This window comes from Grampus griseus (genome assembly GCF_964374135.1).
Source record: "Grampus griseus genome assembly, chromosome: 8".
Taxonomy (NCBI): Eukaryota; Metazoa; Chordata; class Mammalia; order Artiodactyla; family Delphinidae; genus Grampus; species Grampus griseus.
Window position 1 is genome coordinate 103999006 of NC_139002.1, and position 20114 is coordinate 104019119.

A 20114-nucleotide genomic window follows, 5' to 3' on the forward strand; every position below is an offset into this window, starting at 1 on the left:
ATGGCGGAACGTGGAGGGGCGGGCGGTGGTCCCGGAGGCGCCGGGGGCGGCAGTGGCCAGCGGGGCTCTGGGGTCGCCCAGTCTCCGCCGCAGCAGCCACCGCCGCAGCAGCTGCCGCAGCAGCCGACGCCCCCCAAGCTGGCCCAGGCCACCTCGTCGTCCTCGTCCACCTCGGCGGCGGCCGCCTCCTCCTCGTCCTCGTCCACCTCCACCTCCATGGCCGTCGCGGTGGCCTCGGGCTCTGCGACTCCCGGCGGCCCGGGGCCAGGCCGCACCCCCGCCCCCGTGCAGATGAACCTGTACGCCACCTGGGAGGTGGACCGGAGCTCGTCCAGCTGCGTGCCCAGGTGAGCGGCGGGTGGGGGGGACCGGGCCCTCGGGGGTCGCCCAGCCGGGTCTGTGGCAGGCCCCCGCCTTCCCATTCCTCCCCGTCCCATCGCCCAAGGGGGCACCCCGACCCTAGATTCCCTCTGGCTGCTTTGCCGCCCGGCCTGGCTCCTGCCCGGCCTCCCGGGACACCTCCCGAATGGACCCCGCCCTCTCCTGGCATCCCCACCTTCTGTCTGGGGCCGGGGCCACCCTCTTCCCCTCTCTGAGCTGGGCCTTCTGGACTCTCAGCCCTGGGCCTTCTCTTGTTGATCTGACCGAATCCGGCCTTCCTGTCAGTTTCCCTGTGAAAGTCACAGACTCTTTTCCCGGCCTTGCCAGCTCCCTTGGGCTGTACATATGTTACATAGATGTGGTATGGATCTCTTTAGATATTATTTCCCAATATACTTGGCACGTGTCAAACTCGGTTGTCACCTTCTGCCAGGTAAAGCCGGTATAGTAACCCTTGGCGCTTCTAGTTTGTCTTCAACACACAGGTTCATTTGTACTCCAAAGACACACATTGTGTCCCGGCCTCTACGTCTTGTAAAAGTCCTATTAAATGTGTCTTAAAGTGTATTTTTCATCCTCTTCTCCCTCCTCACCCCCCAGTAACTGGTCACAACTTCTAGCCCTGCAGGGCTACATAAAATTACTGCCTGTTCCTAAATTCAATCCATCCCTCTGTCTGTTGGAACCATCTGGGGACTTTCCTTCCATTGGTAAAATATACCTGAGTTTGGGATATTTTCTGTTTCTGTATTGGCAAGGCAGTCTTTCTCAAACTCTTTGGGGACAGTGTGCAACATCCTACAGTTTACCCCTTGAATAGACACTGTGAAGCTGATTTCACCCAGGAAGCCCAGAGAAGTGCCTGGAGGTGGTCTTTTTTGTCACCTGTAAACTGAGTTGATTCTGTTGGCTTGGAGTCTGGCTGGCTCCTTACTCTGTCAGCCCTGTCTTGGGCAGATGGACGTGTAAGTGGGGTTGGGGAGCATTGTCTGGTTACATCTTCAACTCTTTATTTTTCTCCATGCCTCCCCCTTTATTCTGAATTGTTTCATGCATGCAAGATTATATATGTCCTAGAAAGGATTGTAAATAAAAACGACAAGAAGTACATCTCTGTACTTGACTCAGCTTGAGAAAGAGCATTACAATTGTGTTGAAGCCCTCGGGGTGCCACTTCCTGATCACATCCCCTTCTTCCCCCTACAAAGGTAAACATTATTTTGAATTGTGTGTCTATCATTTCCCTGCCTTATAAAATTAGTTTTACTGACATATGTGCATCTCTAAGCTATGTTTTTTAGTTGTGGATGTTTTGGGAAGTTTATATAAATGCTATCATACTGTATGTGTTCTGTGGCCTGTTTGTGTGTGTGTGTGTGTGTGTGTGTGTGTGTGTGTGTGTGTATTTAAACTCAACATTAAGTTCGTGAGAATCATCAGTGTTGTATGGTGGCTCTAAGTATTTTCACTAATGGGTAGAATTTCATTGTGTGAATGTATCATAAAGCTCCTTTTGATGAACATTTGGGTTGTTTCCTGTTTGTTAATACAAACAGTAATGCTGTAAATATTTTTGTCCAGGACTCTTGGTGCTCCTTGCAAAAGTTTCTTTAGGATGTCTTTATATGTAGGGGTAGAATTGCTATTTGAGAGATATACGTCTGGAACATTTTTAGATAATGCTGAATTGTTTTCCATTAGCCCCTCTCTACTCTTCGTGTCCCTTGTGTTTCAGCGTTCACTTCACTGATTTATACTTTCCTTTTTCTCTGTCCTTTCTTCAGGGTAATCAGGAGCCACATTAGTTTAGTTAGGTTTGGCCAGTACCCTAACACACACCAGACGCAACTGGGAGTTTAGTATGTGGTGGTTTTCCTCTCTTGGTCCTAAGCAGGCCTGCCTTTCTCTTTCTGTACAGGCCCATCTATAGTTGAAGTATTCTCATCTACTTCTTTCAAACATAAAAGCACTGGGTCCTTTCCTCCATGGGTCCAGTGTTAGCATGCTTGCCTGTTCTTCCGTCACATCTATCACTGTTTGACTGGTGACATTTGGACAGCTGCCTTCTCTAGCTTGTTAGATCAGAAAGGCGTGAGCCTACTGGCAAGAAGCTGCTGTGCAACCGAGGGGGATAAATAAAAACACTGATTGCTGTTGATTTCCAATCTGTCCCTATTGGTCACTGAAAGGTCCACACAATAAATTATTAGCCAAAGAAACAGCCAGGCATCCTGATCAAATCAGTAATTGTTATGTTGACTTGGTGTGAGAGCCTTAGACTGTCTTCTTGTTTTCACCTGCAGGGAGCATGCAGTTCTGTCATGTCTACCAACCAATCTTTGGGATTGTCAGCTGTCCTGCTCTGACTTATTTTTTAACCGGCACCCTTGTGCCTCCCAGCTCTTTGTGAAACACTTGTGCTCTTTGGAGCAGGCTGTTTTATCTGCAGGATGGAAAATAACACCCTGTGGGGAGAAAATGGCCTGCTATTGGCCCTTCCAGTGATTAGAGTCATCCAGTTAATTTGAAGTCTCCTTGGTATGCTTGTTCACATTGTTTGGAATGTATTGGCAGCGAGCACTCTGTATACAGCACGCTGAATATCGTCTAGGATTAACATTCTTGTCTTGTGTAACTCAAATGAGACACAAATGTATGATTTATATGCACTTGAGAAATGCACGCATGATTGTATGATCTAAGGTTGGATGTGTATAAAATGTCCTGGGATTCAGTCTTGTGAAATTGTCATCCTCTTCCTAGTGCAGAGAAGCGAGTTGAAAAGTCGAGTGTTAGGAAGGTCATGCTCCTTTTGTTGATCCCTGTAGGAATATAATTTACTTTTGGAAAAAAAAAAACCTTTTTCCTTTATTAGATGTTTAAATAAAGTTGTTGTTTCTCAGGTATGTACTCTGCTCTGACTTAACAGCTACTAAATTCTCTCAGAATCCATAGTATTTTTTTTTTTTACTTTTTATGAATGAAGAGCATACCTATAGTTGGCTTTAAAATAACTAAATTGTTCTTTTCATTGCCATTTTTACCAGCATTTTTTAAAATAAAAAGATGGTTTTTTTCCTGATAGTAGATTTTTATTCTCACAAGGAATTTCAAAATTTTAACTGAAATATAGTTGACATACAATATTATGTTGGTTTAATTTGCATTTGATTTGACATTTGCATACATTATGAAATGATCACGGTAAGTCTAGTAACCATCTGTCCCCACACAAAGTTATTACAGTACTATTGACCATATTCCTTATGCTGTACATTACATCCCCATGGCTTAAAATAAAAAGATCAATACACGTCCATGATTAGAAATTCAAGCAGTACAGAAAGATGGAAATGGTAAAGGAAAGCCCCAGCCCTGTGTCTCTTCTCACTCCCCAGAGGTAATCATTGTGAAATACAGTTGACTGTTGAGATTCTGTCACCAGCAGGTAGGTCTGTTACAGTTCCATTATGAAATTCACAGCTTTGGAAGTGGACGCTGTTTTCCCTCCACACTAAGGAGTGCTCCCTGGTCTGTGGTCCAGAGTATGGACAGTGGTGTGGCGCTGTCGTAGGTACCAGGTGGCAAGATGCTTGACATTGAAGGCAGGGCTTTAGAGTCTCACTTACCCTTTCTCTTTGGTCTTTGTATGGTGACATTTCCCCTGATGTTCTTTTCTCTTTTTGAGTTGCTTAAGTAGGAGAGACTGAAAAATTATTCAATTTCCTAAGTGTACAAAATTTCCTCAGGGGTGTAAAACTGACTGTCAGGAGACAAAATGTGCTCTGCTCTATCACCCACTAACTGTATCACATTTGCCTTTGAGTACAGAGCACATTTGCCTGTCCTTATCTGTGTGCTTAGGGAAGGAGTTCAGTGGTTATCAGTCACATTTCTCCTTTAGACCACATTTAGAACAAAAAAAAAAAAAAGAAAAGGGGAGGTGGCCATGGCCAAGTTTGTGTGACTGTCCTGCAATAGAAGTGTTAATTTCATGAAGATACTTGAGGCCAGTTACCCCTCTAACCATGAAAGCACTGGGCAAGCCAGGATGTATTGCTGTATGTGCTTCCTGTGTGCTAGGGCAAACTCTCCCACACCTTAGCATTTTCATCCATTGATTGGGAATACTTTTACTTACTATCCATTCCAAGATGTGGGTGAAATAAATATAAAATAGGACCTATAGATCCACAGGAGAAAGTACTTCTTAAATGATAGATATAAAGTAAATGTAATTGATCAAATAAGAGAGAGCTGTTAAACTTTCTTTTATTTCCCTAGCGTTAAAAGTCTTGGAAGCAGGGCTTCCCTGGTGGCGCAGTGGTTGAGAGTCCGCCTGCCGATGCAGGGGACATGGGTTCGTGCCCCGGTCCGGGAAGATCCCACGTGCCGCGGAGCAGCTGGGCCCGTGAGCCATGGCCGCTGAGCCTGCGCGTCCGGAGCCTGTGCTCCGCAACGGGAGAGGCCACAACAGTGAGAGGCCCGCGTACCACAAAAAAAAAAAAAAAAAGTCTTGGAAGCATATTTGTATCTTAGAAGATTTGAATTTCACATTGTGAGTGTTGTAATAGAATATGTTCTCTATCGGAGTAATATAATCCACCGTCCCTGTGGAAGCTCAGATTCCTTAAGTCAGAAAGAGAATGACTTTCACAGAGTCTGTCTTACATGTATTGATTTACAGATCTTTTGGACACATTAGTGGTTATGTGATTTCCTTTTAAGCTAGATTTCCAATTTCTTAGCTGAGCCAATAAGCTGCCACTGTTATTAAGGTTGGTGCCGTCTCTTTGTGCACCAGGGAGGTGCAAGCCAGAAGGTGTTTGGGCTGTGTCTTTTCACTCCTTCACCCTAGGAGGCTTGTCCTGTTTTGGCCCGGACTTGCAGACTCAGTGGGTCCTCCGAAATTTGGAGTCGGCTTGGCTTGGACCTGTGGTGTCACATTCTGGGAGTACTTTGGGAATCCAGGGAAGCTGTGGGAATGATTGCAAGAGTTGGTCTTTTTCCAGTGTGAGTTCGGAGCGGTATTAAGGGCTCTTGAGAAAAGACAGAGTTTGAAGTTGGCCTTAAAATGTCTCTCAGAGCCCACTGGGCTGGAATTGAGCAAGGCGGTTTGGTTCTAGATTGGCGAGCCCTGACGCAGTCCTCCCTTCTCCAGGCCTAATTAAAGGAATAACCAGCATAACTTCAGAGGACTTTAGGGAACCAATGTGTGTGCCTGGGCACCAACTCTGGAGTCATTCACAGGGCAGTTATCTGATTAGAAAGCCTGCTGGACCTGCTTTCCCTTTTATGTTATTACAAACCAGAGAATAGCTGTAGTCACAGCTTAGGGAGCTGCTTAGGCAGACACGTGCCTGGCCTCTACCTTGGGTAGCGCAGTAGAGAAGGCCAGTAAATGATGATGTATTGTTGCTGAGCTTTTATAACTTCTAGAAAACAGTTACTTAAAACATTTTCTTTGACATTCAATTATGTCTTAAGATCATAGGCTATTTCATCTTTAAAGCTGTGCTGTTCAATACAGTAGCCACTAGCCACACGTGGCTGTTTAAATATTAATTAAAATTGAATGAAACTTAAAATTCTCTTCCTTAGTTGCACTGGCCGCATTTCATTTCACACCAGTCACGTGTGACTGGTGGCTGCCATATTGGACAGGGCAGATCTAGAACATTTCCAGGACCACAGAAAGTTCTGTTAGATAACACTGTTTTAGAGAGAAAACTGCCTAAGTATGGGCATTTCTGATATTAATATTTATGGCTTCTCCTTATTTGTTTAATTAGACTGAGTACTCAGTCTGTCCTCTTCCAAGTTATTTTAAAATGTCCCCTTTCTTCGCTATTCCAAGGGCCCATTAGTTTTCTTTTGTTAGTTTTCCCCCTTTAAGTGTTGTTACCTTCTAGTCTGTTCACTTCTTCCTGGAGGGAATTAGCTTCCTGGTGCTTCCCTGTCATTTTTTTCTCACAATTTTAGGTCTTAGTCAATATCTACAGAGAAAACTGTCTGGAGGCATTAACTCCAAAATGGTTTTGGATGGTAGGATTATGTGTGATACTAATTCTTGTCCTTGTGTATTTTTTGGTGATTTCCAGACTTTCTATAACAGACATGTATTACAGAAAAGACCAGTAAATGTTGTTTTAAAAATATATATTTAGGGACTTCCCTGGTGGCGCAGTTGTTAAGACTCTACCCTCCCAATGCAGGGAGCCTGGGTTCGATGCCTGGTCAGGGAACTAGATCTCACATGCATCCCACCTGCTGCAACTAAGACCCAGTGCAACCAAATAAATGAGTAAATATTTAGATATACATATATATATATATTTAAAGATGCATATCAACTCTTCTCGGTTGTATACGTACCTCAAAGGAGGGAACCTTACAAATTTTATATCGCTATAAAGATGTAGAACATAGGATTTATTGAATGGATGAAGACATTGGGGGGAGCTGAGGTTTCACTCCACTCACCTTCCTTTCTTGGTTCTAGAGTTGCTTGTTCATCTTTATTGACAGCAAAAATGGTGACTGGAGAATGCTCTAGCCTGCTGCCCACCTCACGGTGTGTGGATGGTGGGGCACAGGTGAGGAGGGGGGCATTGATAGAGGCACATTAGTTATTTGATGTTCGTGTAGCTTCTTTTATTTTATTTTTATTTTTTATTTTTGGCCACACCGTGCTGCATGCAGGATCTTAGTTCCCTGACCAGGGATCGAACCTGCGCCCCCTGCACTGGGTGCGCTGAGTCTTAACCACTGGACCTCCAGGAAAGTCCCATGTAGCTTCTTTCAGATTGTAAAGTTTTTAAATACATTAAAGGTCAGAATATCTGAGTTTAGTTCTAGCTTCACCAATTTTTCTGACCCCGAGTACTGTACTTCCTCTTTTCTCCTTGGAAGTAATGATCCTCCACGACTCTCAGATGAACCTGTGTTTCATTCATCCTTTCAGCACTTGCAGTTCGTTCTGTAAACAGAGGCACTAGGTAATATCCAGAGCCTATTTTGGCAAAAAATTTTTTTAGAACTGTGACAGACCTCTTAGCAGTTACACCCTGAGTGGTTTACCCTGTATGTTTTTTTAGTGACCTGGTGCAGGTATAGGTAGGCGTGAAAGGAGTGATGTTTTAAAACTTGGTTCCTATTACAGCACCTGCTCCTGTCTTCTTAGTCTGCAGACTCCTCCGAATGGCAGTCTGCCTCTCAGAGCAGTATTCTGAGCAAGACTCCCCCCAGGTAACAGTTTGGATGTGGTAAGTGGAATGTTAATTGTCCCTGAGGAAATTTAGCCTGGTTATTGTGCTTAGATGCAGGAAGGTGTTTTTTCTTTAGTTTTTCTCCAAAACTCTGTGTGTGTGTGTGTGTGTGTGTGTGTGTGTGTGTGTGTGTGTGTGTGTATGTCTGGCTTTGAGCTTCCTTTTGTTCTTTTTTTATAAGCAAAACAGAGATTCTTTGTAGTTTTTTTTTTTGTTTTTGTTTTTATAACAGTTTAGGAGAACACAAAAGGCTTAGGACATCAGTTGTCATTTATTTGGTCCCTCCTCCCAGACCTTTTCCTGTCTGTTGTTTAGAAACACCAAATGGCTTCAGGGGTTAGATAGTAGCTTTTTCCTCCCATGTCTGTGATTTACGGTGCCTGGAAAGCACATCGCACTCCCTCATGTGTAATTCTACCCATCCTCTGTGACCCTGATCTCCTCCCAGAAGGTAACCACTAGTAGCAGTTCAGAGTGATATGTTAAAATGAAAATCAGATCATGTCACTCCCCTGTTCATAATCTTCCCAATTAACTCATTTAGCAAATGCTTGTAGACCAGCCGTCATGTGCCACAAACACAATCCTTGGTCTCATGAAGTGTCCATTCTGTTGGGTGAAGATGAGAGACCCTATCAGACAACTTTTCATCACACTTAGAGTAAAACGCTTTTTATGACCTAGGAGATACTTCGTGGTGGGACTCTTCCTGTGGCTTCCACCTCATTGCTACCATTCTCCCCATGCACACCTGGCTCTGGGCAAGTTGGGCCCGGGCACAGTCACCCTGCCTTTGGGCTTTTGCACTTGCTGTTCCCTCTACCCGGAATGCTGTGTCCCCAGGTCATCGTGTGGCTGGCTCCTGGGTATCATTCAGGTCTCAGCTGACCTGCTACCTTGGAAAGCTTCTCTCACCTGCCCATTCCATTCTGGGAGTTTATAAATCTCCTTCACACCAGTTACCATCATCTGAAATAATCCTGTTCATTACTTCACATAGTAGTTACTTTATAGGTGCTTGATGGATACATTTGTCAATGAACAGTGCCTGTTTATTCGTAAAGTTTATTGAATGAAAATCTATCCTACGCAATTCTTTCATTCAACAAATATTTTTTGAGTATTTCTATATGCCAAATACTGCTCCAGGTGCTGGGGAACCAGCAGCAAACTGGTTGACAAAGTCCATTCTCTCCTAGAGTGAACATTCTTGTGGAGGGAGACAGATAATAAACACGTAATTAGGTCTATAGTGAAGAGTCAGGTGGTGAGTAGTGCCATGATGGAAAACAAAGCGGAGTGTAGACTTGAGAGGGTTGGGTAGTGTGGTCAGAGAAGGCCTCTGGTGAGGTGCTGTTTGGGCTGATGCCTGGGTGAGGTGAACCAGACTGCTGAGCGTTTGCTATGTGCACAGCACCTCCGCAGAAAGGGAAGTCGAGGCCCAGGGAGGTGAAGGCAGTTCTGCAGGGCTCCCCAGTTTAGAATTAGGTGGAGGACTTCCCTGGTGGTGAAGTGGTTAAGAATCCGCTTGCCAATGCGGGGGACACAGGTTTGAGCCCTGGTCTGGGAAAATCCCACGTGCCGTGGAGCAACTAAGCCCGTGCGCCACAACTACTGAGCATGCGCTCTAGAGCCCGTGAGCCACAACTACTGAAGCCCGCGCGCCTAGAGCCCGTGCTCCACAACAAGAGAAGCCCCCTGCTCGCTGCAACTAGAGAAAGCCCATGCACAGCAATGAATACCCAACACAGCCAAAAATAAAATAAATAAATTAATTTAAAAAAAAAACAAAACTTGGTGTCCCCTGAGCTCTGTCTGGTTCTCATGGTTGACAGATAATATTTAATGCTTTATACTTTCTAATGTTGGGATTACAGAATGCTGCTTTATTACCAGACTGTTGACAGTGAGAGGCTTCGTAGCACAGTGGCTACAGGTGTCATTTCTGGAGCCAGTTAGCCAGGATTTTAATCCTGACTCTGTTGTTTAGTGTTTGAGTGACTTGGGCAAATTACTTAACTTCTCTAATGCTTCATTTGTCTCATCTTGTAAAATGGGCATAGTAATTGCCCCTACTGTTCATTTATTATGAGGATTAAATGAGATTAATACACTTTAAGTGCTTATGTGGCACATAGAAAACACTTAAAAATGTTACTATTACTCTTGCTGTCTTTATTGCCAGCCTAGCTTCTCTGTCTCTCCCCCACACCCCTCGAAAAACTGCTTTCTGTCTAGAATCAGGGCAACCTTGTTTATATTCTGATTTCCTCAGGGGGACCATTACAAGGTCTTGGGTTCACTTTGGCCACAGATCCTGCCAAACCCCAAGCTTAATAGACTAGAAAGTCAAAGGAAAATATTTTGGTTCTCTGAAGCAGTGGCTGGGTCAGGATCCTGTTTCTACATCCTGCCAGCTTATATGAACGGAAGAGATGGTTCAGGCCCGGCCTGCAAACCACAACTTTGTTTTGAGCCAACTTGACTTGACAGCTTCCCTATTCTACCTGCTGACTTCTTTAGCTCCGCTTTGGCAGCCAGAAGAGCAACTAAACCGGTTTACAGCTAGCCATTTATCACCAGTAAAAGCTGAGCGACTCCTAGGAAAATCAGGATTTAAACGGAGTTGATCTTTTTCTCTTTTCTCCTTAAGCTTTCCTTTTTATGTCTCAAACTATAGAAAAACTGTATTCTGCTTTTGTAGGAGAACCTGATAATACATTTAAGGCCTATTGTGAAACATTTGGATCTTGGTATACATGTCAGTTTTCTCCTTTAATAAGCACCAAGACTTTTTATCTTCCCATTTTGGTTAGAAACCCACAAATATATTTATGTTTTTCTGGTTCTTCCTTGAGAATATATAAAACACAGATTTACCGCTTCTCAAGTGCGGATGGTCATGATGAATGGGACCCTCATGGCGAACATCAGGGCTTGAAATGAAGAGTGTGGACCGGTACGTGGTGCGTGACTGTTTTTAAAGTCATATGTTTGCTTTTTTAGTTTTGTTTTTGTCTTCTCTTCTCCCTGTTGCTATCAGTATGCCTTCTTCCTGCTTTGTTGCTTCTAATATTCCATGAGCTGAAGAATCATATAGTCAAATATGTTAAGAAGGAACGGGCTCTCAATGTGAGGCTGAGAGTAATGGGCAGTGTAATCTGAGAGCATGAGATCCACAGCGGGGCTGTTTTGCTCACCTCTCGGTCCAGTTTGTGCTCTAGAGGTAGGCTTGCTGGTGAGTTGAGGGTGAGGGTTTAATCTTCTATTTAACTATTTAATCTTCTATTACTATTATGGATTAGTCAGCAAAACCCTATATCTAGTGCTTAGTTAAATCTATTTTGATTACCTCTGGGCAAGTCACTTTTTCTCCTGATTTTTTTTTACAAGTGGGGATACCCTTTTTGGCCTTGTTGATTTGTTGTGCAGAGAAACAAAATATTTGTAAAATGTTTGAGCATCTATATTCATAGAAATCATTACCTTAACATCTTTGGGTAATGGCAGTGAAACTATGAATATGATGGTATAGTATTTGTAGGCCTGATTTACATTAGTCATCATTTACATTGTCTCTGCAAGTAGGTTTTTGTTTCGCACTTTCAGGTCGTATCCAATAGAATGTGGCAGCGTAATCTACCCTAAGTCTGTTGTTTAATAAAATTGTCTCCTCAAAATTAAAATATGTGGAAGGTAGACTACAGCATTCAGTCATCCATGCCATGTACTGTTTTTGCTGTGGATGAAAATGAATAAGCAACTCTGGAAACCAGCGTCCTCTGGGAACATAAAAGCTCAGTAGCTATTAATGGATTTAATTGTATTTCCACTCTGCCACCAAGATGTGCAATAAATTGTTTATGCCCTTATCTTTAATGGGGAGAATTGTTCATTAACTGTATATGATATCATTATCCCTTTGTTTTTATTACTTGTGGATAATCCCCTCTATCTTTCCTTTCTTTTAAAAAAAAAACTTATGAAAAGGAGCAGCTAAAATGTTATTAAACATTGCCCATTAATCTTTTTGGTTGACTTTTCTCTCCGTGGAGGAAAAGGAAAGTGTCATCTCACTGGGAAAACAAATGCTTGGGTTGGAAATGGGACATGACCTGAACTAAGATTTGGCATAGGATTAGTTTGGTGTGCTTTGGACTTAGGCCAGCGATGTGTTTGCTTATGTTCCAGGAGGGCCTCATTCTCAGGCAGCCTCACTGATAAATGAGTGCCACGTCTCCGTGTGCTGAGGCGTCGTCTGATTGGAGTCCATTTAAGAGAACGTTTTATAGAACGTTTGTGGTGATGGCTTTATTTGGGTTTGGGTTTTGTTTTGTTTTGCTTTGTTTTGTTTGATGCTCATTCAGGTATTTCCTCCTATTCTTATAATATATCTGGAGGAAAAAAGTCAGCAAGTTGCTATCATCTCTTTAAAACCACGTGCCAAAAATGCTTTGGCTCTAGAATCTGGTTTCTTATTTGGCTTTACCTCACCATGTGGGTTTGCATAAGTCTCTGTGAGTCCTCTCCCTAATAGTAACTTCATTTAGTTGGCAGGTACTCACCGTGCAGAAACCGCATGCCTAGTCACCATTTTAGACACCGAGGAGAGAGTGCCTAATAAAACAGGTAAAATCAAAGCTCTCCTGGAGGTTACCTTCTAGGGGCAGAGGGGGCAGCAGGCAATAAACAAATGAGTGAGCAAATGGTAGGGTATGTCAGATGGGGAAAATTAAAGCAAGAAAGGGGTATACGTGAGGCAGAGAGTGTTACTTTTTTAAATAAGGTAGTTTAGAAGACCCCAGAGAAGGTGAGTCATCATGTGGAGCACACACTTAGGCAAGTCATTAGAGGGAACAGTAAGTACTAGTAGGTTCCAGGAATATCCAGGAGGCCAGTGGACTGGAGCCAAGTGAACAAGGTGGAGAGTAGTGGGAGAGAAATTCAGAGAAGTGAAGGGACCAGATCTCGTAGGCCAATGTAGGTCTCTGGCTTTGACCTTGAGTGAGATGAGGAAGCCATTGGGAATTTCGAGCCAGAGAAGAGGCATGGTAATGACTTACATATTAAAATAACCACTGGCCCTTGTGTGTAGCATAGCCCATAGGGAAGGGCAAGGGTGAAAGCAGGGAGTCCAGTTAGGAGTATGAAGATGATGTACTGGGAGCTGATGTTGCCTTCAGCCAGGGTGGTAGAGAAGATGAGAAGTCATCAGAGTCGGGTGTAGTCTTTTCAAGCCTAAAGGATTTGCTTATGGATTACATTTGGGATATGACAAAAGAAAAGGATTCAAGGACAACTTCAAGATTTCATTTAACCTCCTTGTGTCAGTTTTTCACTAAAAAAATGATAGTGATTGTCATCTGTTTATCATAAGTGACATATGAGAATGAGATCTGTGTAACAGAACTATTCAAAGCTCTTGAGGAAGGTTGTTTGTTTCTATTTTTGCCATTTGTGATTAACTGGGAATAAATTTCCTTGGGGATTTACTGGGTGATGGAATAATCCATAGGTTGGCGACTGATTGTGTTAAAAATCTAGATAAATTCTTTTTATGCTGTAGGCCATGGTGAAGGTGTTGGAGCAGCAGAGTCCCAACGTCCCTAATTATTCTGCTGTCACATTTGCTTGGTCTGATATCTCCTCTGTGATCTTTACCTATGTGATGGCTTTTGGTGAGGGAGCTCTATTGCAGAGGCCATTAACAGCCATAGCACCTACCCTTTGTCACTGACCCGGTGGAACTGGAAAATAAAAAACATCTGTGTTTTTTTTTTTTTTTTTAAATGACTGGTTTGCTACAGCCGACAGCCTGTCTGTGCTTCCTAGGAGCTGCTCTATAAGGAGGAATCCTGCTGCAGAATGATCTAATTTGTGTAATCTTGAAGGTGGAGCTATTTTTGAAAGAGAACAGAAAAATAATGGAACCCTTTGCTTGTGAATGCCATGCTGGATCTTACTGACTTAAAAGGAAAAGGGCTCAGTTAGATCTTGTAGTTTGAACTCTAGTTTCCCTCTTGTCCTGCTCACCAGGTCTAGGCAAAATTTATAATAGATATATTTAGGTAATTGCTCTTGAAAACGGTAGCTGGGTTTTTCTTTTCTTTTTTTTAAAAACATTTTAGATAAATATATTACTTGTGATTTGGATAATGTGAGTAGCATAAAAGAGCAGTTACCAAATTCAAGAATTAGAATTCTCTTTACAGTTATTTGATAGACTGATGGTTTGTAACTGGTTCTCAAAACTATCAGATTTTATGGCCCCTTTTCTATCCTGAAATGAAATTCCCAGATAATCAGATTTACCAGCATGTCTGCAATGTCTTTTTTTTTTTTTTTTTTTTTTTTTGCTGTACACGGGCCTCTCACTGTTGTGGCCTCTCCCGTTGTGGAGCTCAGGCTCCAGACGCGCAGGCTCAGCGGCCATGGCTCACGGGCCCAGCTGCTCCGCGGCATGTGGGATCTTCCCGGACAGGGGCATGAACCCGTGTCCCCTGCATCGGCAGGCGGACTCTCAACCACTGCGCCACCAGGGAAGCCTTCTACAATGTCTTAAGTGCACTATAAAGGAAAAATAAAAGGAAAGCTGTTTGTAATACAGTATGTGTTTCTATATGTAAATTCTCAGAAGACATGTGTAAGTGTTCACAGCGCATTAGAAACCATAGCTGTCAGGTGCTTGCAGGTACACATCGCCTTATCTCTGTGGATATGGCTCCCATAAATAGAGACTGACACAGGTGTACTGCATGGGTGCCTCATGATATGAGGCAGTGCCATCGGTGATACAGTTTTCTAAAATGGTGGATAAATCTTCATCAAATTCTACACAAAACAAAATATAGTCTTTTCTCTGTTTACTGTAGTTACATTCCTGGAAAATCCAGTGTATATTGATTGGTGAAAAAATCAATTAAGTTTCTATGTAAAATCTATTTAAATCTAGGCTTAGAACATTATAAGCTGCTTTTTATTTACATACGTTTGTGTCTGGCAAGACCAAGGCAAATTTATTAGGAAGCTAATGAAACTTAAGTTTCAAGGTCCTTTATTTGCCTTAAATTCAAAGCAAATTTATTATGAAGCTAATGAAACTTAAGTTTCAGGCTACTTCTGTGGCCCTATACCTAATTTTTTTTTAAACTTTTTATTCAAAAAGTATAATATATAGTACTTAGAAAAGGACAAATATAATAAGTACAATTGATGACTTTTTACAAACTGAACAAAACTAGCACCCATATCAGGAAACAACACATTACCAACACCCCAAAACATTACCTTGTCTGCTTCTAATCACTGCCTCTGCCCCCACCAAAGATGACTAGCATCCTAACGTGTAAGAGCGTAAGTTAGCTCTGCCTGCTTTGGTACTTCCTACCGTGTATACTCTTGTATCTGACTTCTTTTGCTCAACATGATGTTTGTGTGAATCAGCCATGTTGTTGCATATGATTGCAGCTCATATATTCTTGTTGCTGTACGGTATTCCATGTGCACATGTATCACAAGTTATTTAATCACTGGGCTGGCGGTGGTCATATAGGAGATTTCCCATATTGTGAATAGGGCTGCCATGGACATTCTCACCCGTCTGTCGGAGGTCATAAGCACTCTCGTACAGTTCATTTCGTTTCTCTTGAGAGGACAGCCAGGAGTGCAATTGCTGGGTTGTGTGAGAGTTCCGCTTGGGTCAGATCGCTACCATCAGTTGGGATTGTCTTTTGCGTTTCAGTTATTCTGAGTGGAGGTGAAATGGCTGCTCCAGTGGTGTTAATCTGCATTTCCCTCATGATGTTGGGAACCTTTTCATAAGCTTAGCAGCCATCCGATATCCTCTTTTATGAATTGTCTGTTCAGGTAGTTTTTCTATTGGGGTGTCTGTTTTCATTGAATTGTAGGAGTTCTTTTTCTTCCAAATATCTTCTCATACTCTGTGGGCTTCCTTTTTACTCTTTCAGTGGTGGTGTTTGTTGAACACAAATTCTTAAATCTGTCCAGTTTATCCATTTTCCCCTTTATATTTAGTGTCTTTTATGTCCTGTTTAAGAAATCTTAGTCCATTCAAGATCATGAAGAGGTTCTCTAATATTATCTTCTCAAGCTGTATTATTTTTCTTTCACATTTAGATCTGTAGTCCATCTGGAATTGATATTTGTGTGTGGAATGGAGGGTTAAGATACATTCCCCCTACATGGATCTTCCATTACCCCTGTACCATTTACTTAAAAGATCATCTTTTTTGATGGAAATAAATGTTCTGTGTTTTGATTGTGATGGTGCTTACACCATTTGTCAAAACTCATAAAACTGTACTCTCAAAATAGGTGAATTTTATTGTATATGCATTAGACTAAAATTGAAAATAAAACAGAACAAAACTAAAAAAAAAAAAGATCATCTTTTTCCACTGCTCTGCACGTCACCTTGATTGTAAATCACATGACATTTTACATGTGGGTCTATTTTTAGACTTTCTGTCTGTACCATTGGTCAGGTTGTCCATGCTTGTACCAGTGTTCCCCCTGCTCTACTCCTTTATCTTTCCTTTATCTTTATAATAGTCCTATTACCTGGTGGTGTAAGTCTTCAACTTTGTGCTTTCATGATTGCCTTGACTTGTCTTTGCTCTTTCATTTCTTTTTTTTGCGGTACGCGGGCCTCTCACTGTTGTGGCCTCTCCTGTTGCGGAGCACAGGCTCCGGAGGCGCAGGCTCAGCGGCCATGGCTCACGGGTCTAGCCACTCGGCAGCATGTGGGATCTTCCCCGACTGGGGCACGAACCTGTGTCCCCTGCATCGGCAGGCGGACTCTCAACCACTGTGCCACCAGGGAAGCCCTGCTCTTTCACTTCCTTAAAAATTTTAGAATCAAATTTTCAATTTCCTTAAAAGTTTTTTGAGAATTTTATTAGGATTGCATTGACTCTGTGGATTAATATGGAGAGAATTGAAATGTTTAAAGTATCGGTTCTTTCAGTCCATGGATGTGTTATGTCCCTCCATTTATTTAGATCTTCTTTCACTGATTTTGCACTTTTAGCATAGAAGTATTGTAAATCTTTCTTTAGATGTATTCTTATATATTTGATACTTTAAAATCCTAGACCTAATTTTGTAAATGTATTTGCATGCTTCTCCTGTAGAGGACCCTCCAGCTTGTAAAAGCTTTAGGCCCTACAAGACCTGGTTCTGCCCCTGGTCAGAACATTCCACTTACGTGAATGTTGGAAATTGTGCAGGAAGCTAGTCATTTCTTAATTGTGAGGGGCTCAGAGGAATTGTGGGTTGTAGGAGGTCTGGCTTTCTTGTTTTTTCCACCACTGAATGTCAGTGAAGTCTCTAGTCACTGTGACAATCCAGAAAGCCCCCTGGAGGCGTTAGCACCACCATTATATTCCAGTTATGAGAGTTACATCCAGATGATAAGTGTGCTTGAGTATCTTCCAGTGTGTTTGGCTTTTTGTTTGTTTTAGGAAGAGACGTAAAGTAAACCAGCAATTTCAAATGTTGTCATCCCTAATCTAGACCTTAAAAACTAGCAAATGATTAATCTTCACAGACTTCTGTTTGTACAGAGAGACTGGTAGAGTGGATTGAACACTGGACTTGGAGCCAGAAGAGTTAAATCCTTCCTTGAACAAAAACTGTGATTTGGGGTTGGTTACCTTTTGAGCCTCCATCTCATCAGAATGGAAAGAAAGAAAGAAGACTATCCAGCTGACTACCCAGGGTTGTTGGGAAGAACAGATGAAATAATTTATAGATGCCATCTTAAGTCTTAGAGTACTATAGAAAAGCCATTGAGTCGGTCTATGAGTTTGCTAACTTCAGTTTTTGCTGGAGCTGTAGGCAGAATTACCAAGACGAAGTCTCCTAAACGGTATGGATCTGCCCAGTCCGGGGTTCTTTGAGTTTGGTCACTTTAGAGATAACTTATTCATGGAAAGTGGTGTCTGATTTTTAAAAGCTGTGTGTTTATAGGAAGGCAACAAGAGCACTACTCTGTTGGGATTCCTGTGTCTTAATTCAAATTCTGGTTTTCAACATGAAAGTAGGCAAACCACTCACTTTCCATTTCCTTCATCATCTTACTGCTTAGAAGTGCTTTGAGGATTCTGGTAAAATTTAAGCAAATTTTATGTTCCTCAGTGAAAGTTTCCATGTGAATATAGGTGTTACATTATTATAATTAAATTCTCATTCATATTAATTCACTATAACCCTGGCCTTCCAGCCAGTGGATTGAGAAATCCCTGGCCTCTTACTGGATGAAAAGGTGATAAGATTTTGGAATGTAAGTTGTGAGAGAGGAAGGATACTGTCTCTGCAGTTTTAACATGGAATATACTTAATACTCGTATGAAACTGAATTACAATGTGAACTCCTCACCCCCTCCCATAACTAAGTCTCCGTAGTACCTCTGGAATGCACCTTCTCATACAGACTGATGCTCGTTTGAACTGCATTTTGGTTTCATTTGAAGTTTCAACATTTGATTATTTTCCATCCTGGTTTTATTTTTTTTACTAGTCCACTTCCCCTTAATAGTTTTCTTCCCCTTGTTGTTGTATTTATTTCTAGTCAAAGTTGTACATATATTTTAAAGAGTCAAGTAGTTCTACAAGGCTCCTTTCAGAAACAATCTTTGGATAGTATCTGGTGAATTCCAAATGTGGAAGATTGTTTGGCTTTTTCACCACCACCTTATTCTCCCAATAAAATTGTAATTTTGGTTATATTATTATTCAGGACTTTTATTATTATGACCGTAGAAGGGCAAGTCACTGTTGAGCCATATAGCCAACTATGATTTTCCTTTCCTGGCCAATTTTTAGTTTTTCCAAGCATCCATAATCATCTTTTTAGTTTTGTTTGATTAATAGCTAATGTTAACTGAATACATAATATGTACTAGGTGCTGCTCTACTTGCTGTCCACGTGTTAATTCATTTAATTATCAGATAGGTAGAGGTGTGCAAAGGGGTTAGGTAACTTGCTGAAGAAAGCTGCATTGCCAGAGTTCGGACCCTGGCGGTCTGGCCTCAGGATCTATGCTCTTAACTACTGTGCTACACTTTTTTCACTGTCTATTAATATGCACTTAAACATTTTTTTAATTGAGGTAAAATTTGAATGCAGTGAAACGCACAGATCTTGGGGTTATAGTTGGATGAGTTTTGACAAACATATACATTCATGTAACCAACACCTTAATCAAGAATGTTTTTGTCACTTCCAGTCATTCCCCACCTGTCATAGGCAGTTACTGTTCTGGTTTATATGGTCATAGATTATGTTTGTCTGTTCTTGAGCCTCATATAAGTGGAATCATATATATTCTTGTGTTGACCTTCTTTTGCCAGATTCATCCATGTTGTGTGTTAGTGGTTCATTATTTTTTATTGCCAACAAATACTACAATTTCTTAATCTATTCTGCTGATGGACATATGGGTTGTGTACAGTTTTGGGCTTTTCTTTATAAGGCTGCTATGAATGCTCTTGTACAAGCCTTTTGTGGACTTACATTTTCATTTCTTTGGGGATAACTATGTAGGATTGGAATGGTAGGACTTAGTATAGGTTTATGCTTAACTTTATTTTTTATAGTATTTATTTAATTTATTTTTATTTTTGGCTGCGTCAGTTCTTAGTTGCAGCATGCGGGATCTTCGTTGAGGCATGTAGGATCTTTTCTCGTTGCGGCGTGTGGGCTTCTCTAGTTGTGGCATGCGGGTTTTCTCTTCTCTAGTTGTGGCGTGCAGGCTCCAGGGCGCGTGGGCTCTGTAGTTTGTGGCACGAGGGCTTAGTCGCCCTGCGGGCAGGTAGGATCTTATTTCCCTGACCGGGAATCAAACCCACGTCCCCGCATTGCAAGGCGGATTCTTTACCACTGGACCACCAGGATGTCTCTATGCTTAACTTTATAAGGTGATTATGTCAGTTTACATTCTCACTTCCTGTGGCAGATTCTAAGGTGGCCCCCGTGATCCCTGTCCCCTCATATTTATGCTTTAGTGTAATCCCCTCCCTTTGAGCGTGGGCGGGACCTGTGACTTGCTCCTTCCTAACAGAAGATGTCAGAGGTGATGGGATGTTCGTGATTATGTTGCATCAGACTGTAGTGCCCACCCTGTGGGAGACTCCCTTGCTGGCTTTGGAGAAACAAGTTACCATGCCGTGAGCTGCCTATGGAGAGGGCCACGTGGCAGGGAGCTGGGGGCGGCTTCAAGTCCACAGCCAGAAGGAAATGTGGCCCTCGGTCCAGTAGCCCACGAAGAACTGAATGCTGCCAACAAGGAGGTGAGCTTGGACACAGATCCTACCCAACGCAAGCCGCACGTGAGACCACAGCCCCAGCCGACACCTTAATTGGAACCTTGTGGAGGACCCAGCCCAGCCACGCCTGGGCTTCTAACCCACTTAAACTGGGAGATGATTAACATGTGTTACTGT

At 42.4% G+C, this 20114-nt stretch overlaps 1 protein-coding gene across 1 annotated transcript in view; it reads left to right on the plus strand.

Annotated features, from left to right (window-relative positions):
- PACS1 (phosphofurin acidic cluster sorting protein 1) overlaps positions 1 to 20114 on the plus strand; it is a gene marked incomplete at its 5' end in the record, with an annotated part of 139826 nt that continues 119712 nt past the window's right edge. The window contains one exon of the mRNA XM_082660889.1: positions 1 to 347. Within this exon, the coding sequence (XP_082517015.1) occupies positions 1 to 347 (347 nt within the window). The remainder of the gene's footprint in view (positions 348 to 20114) is intronic.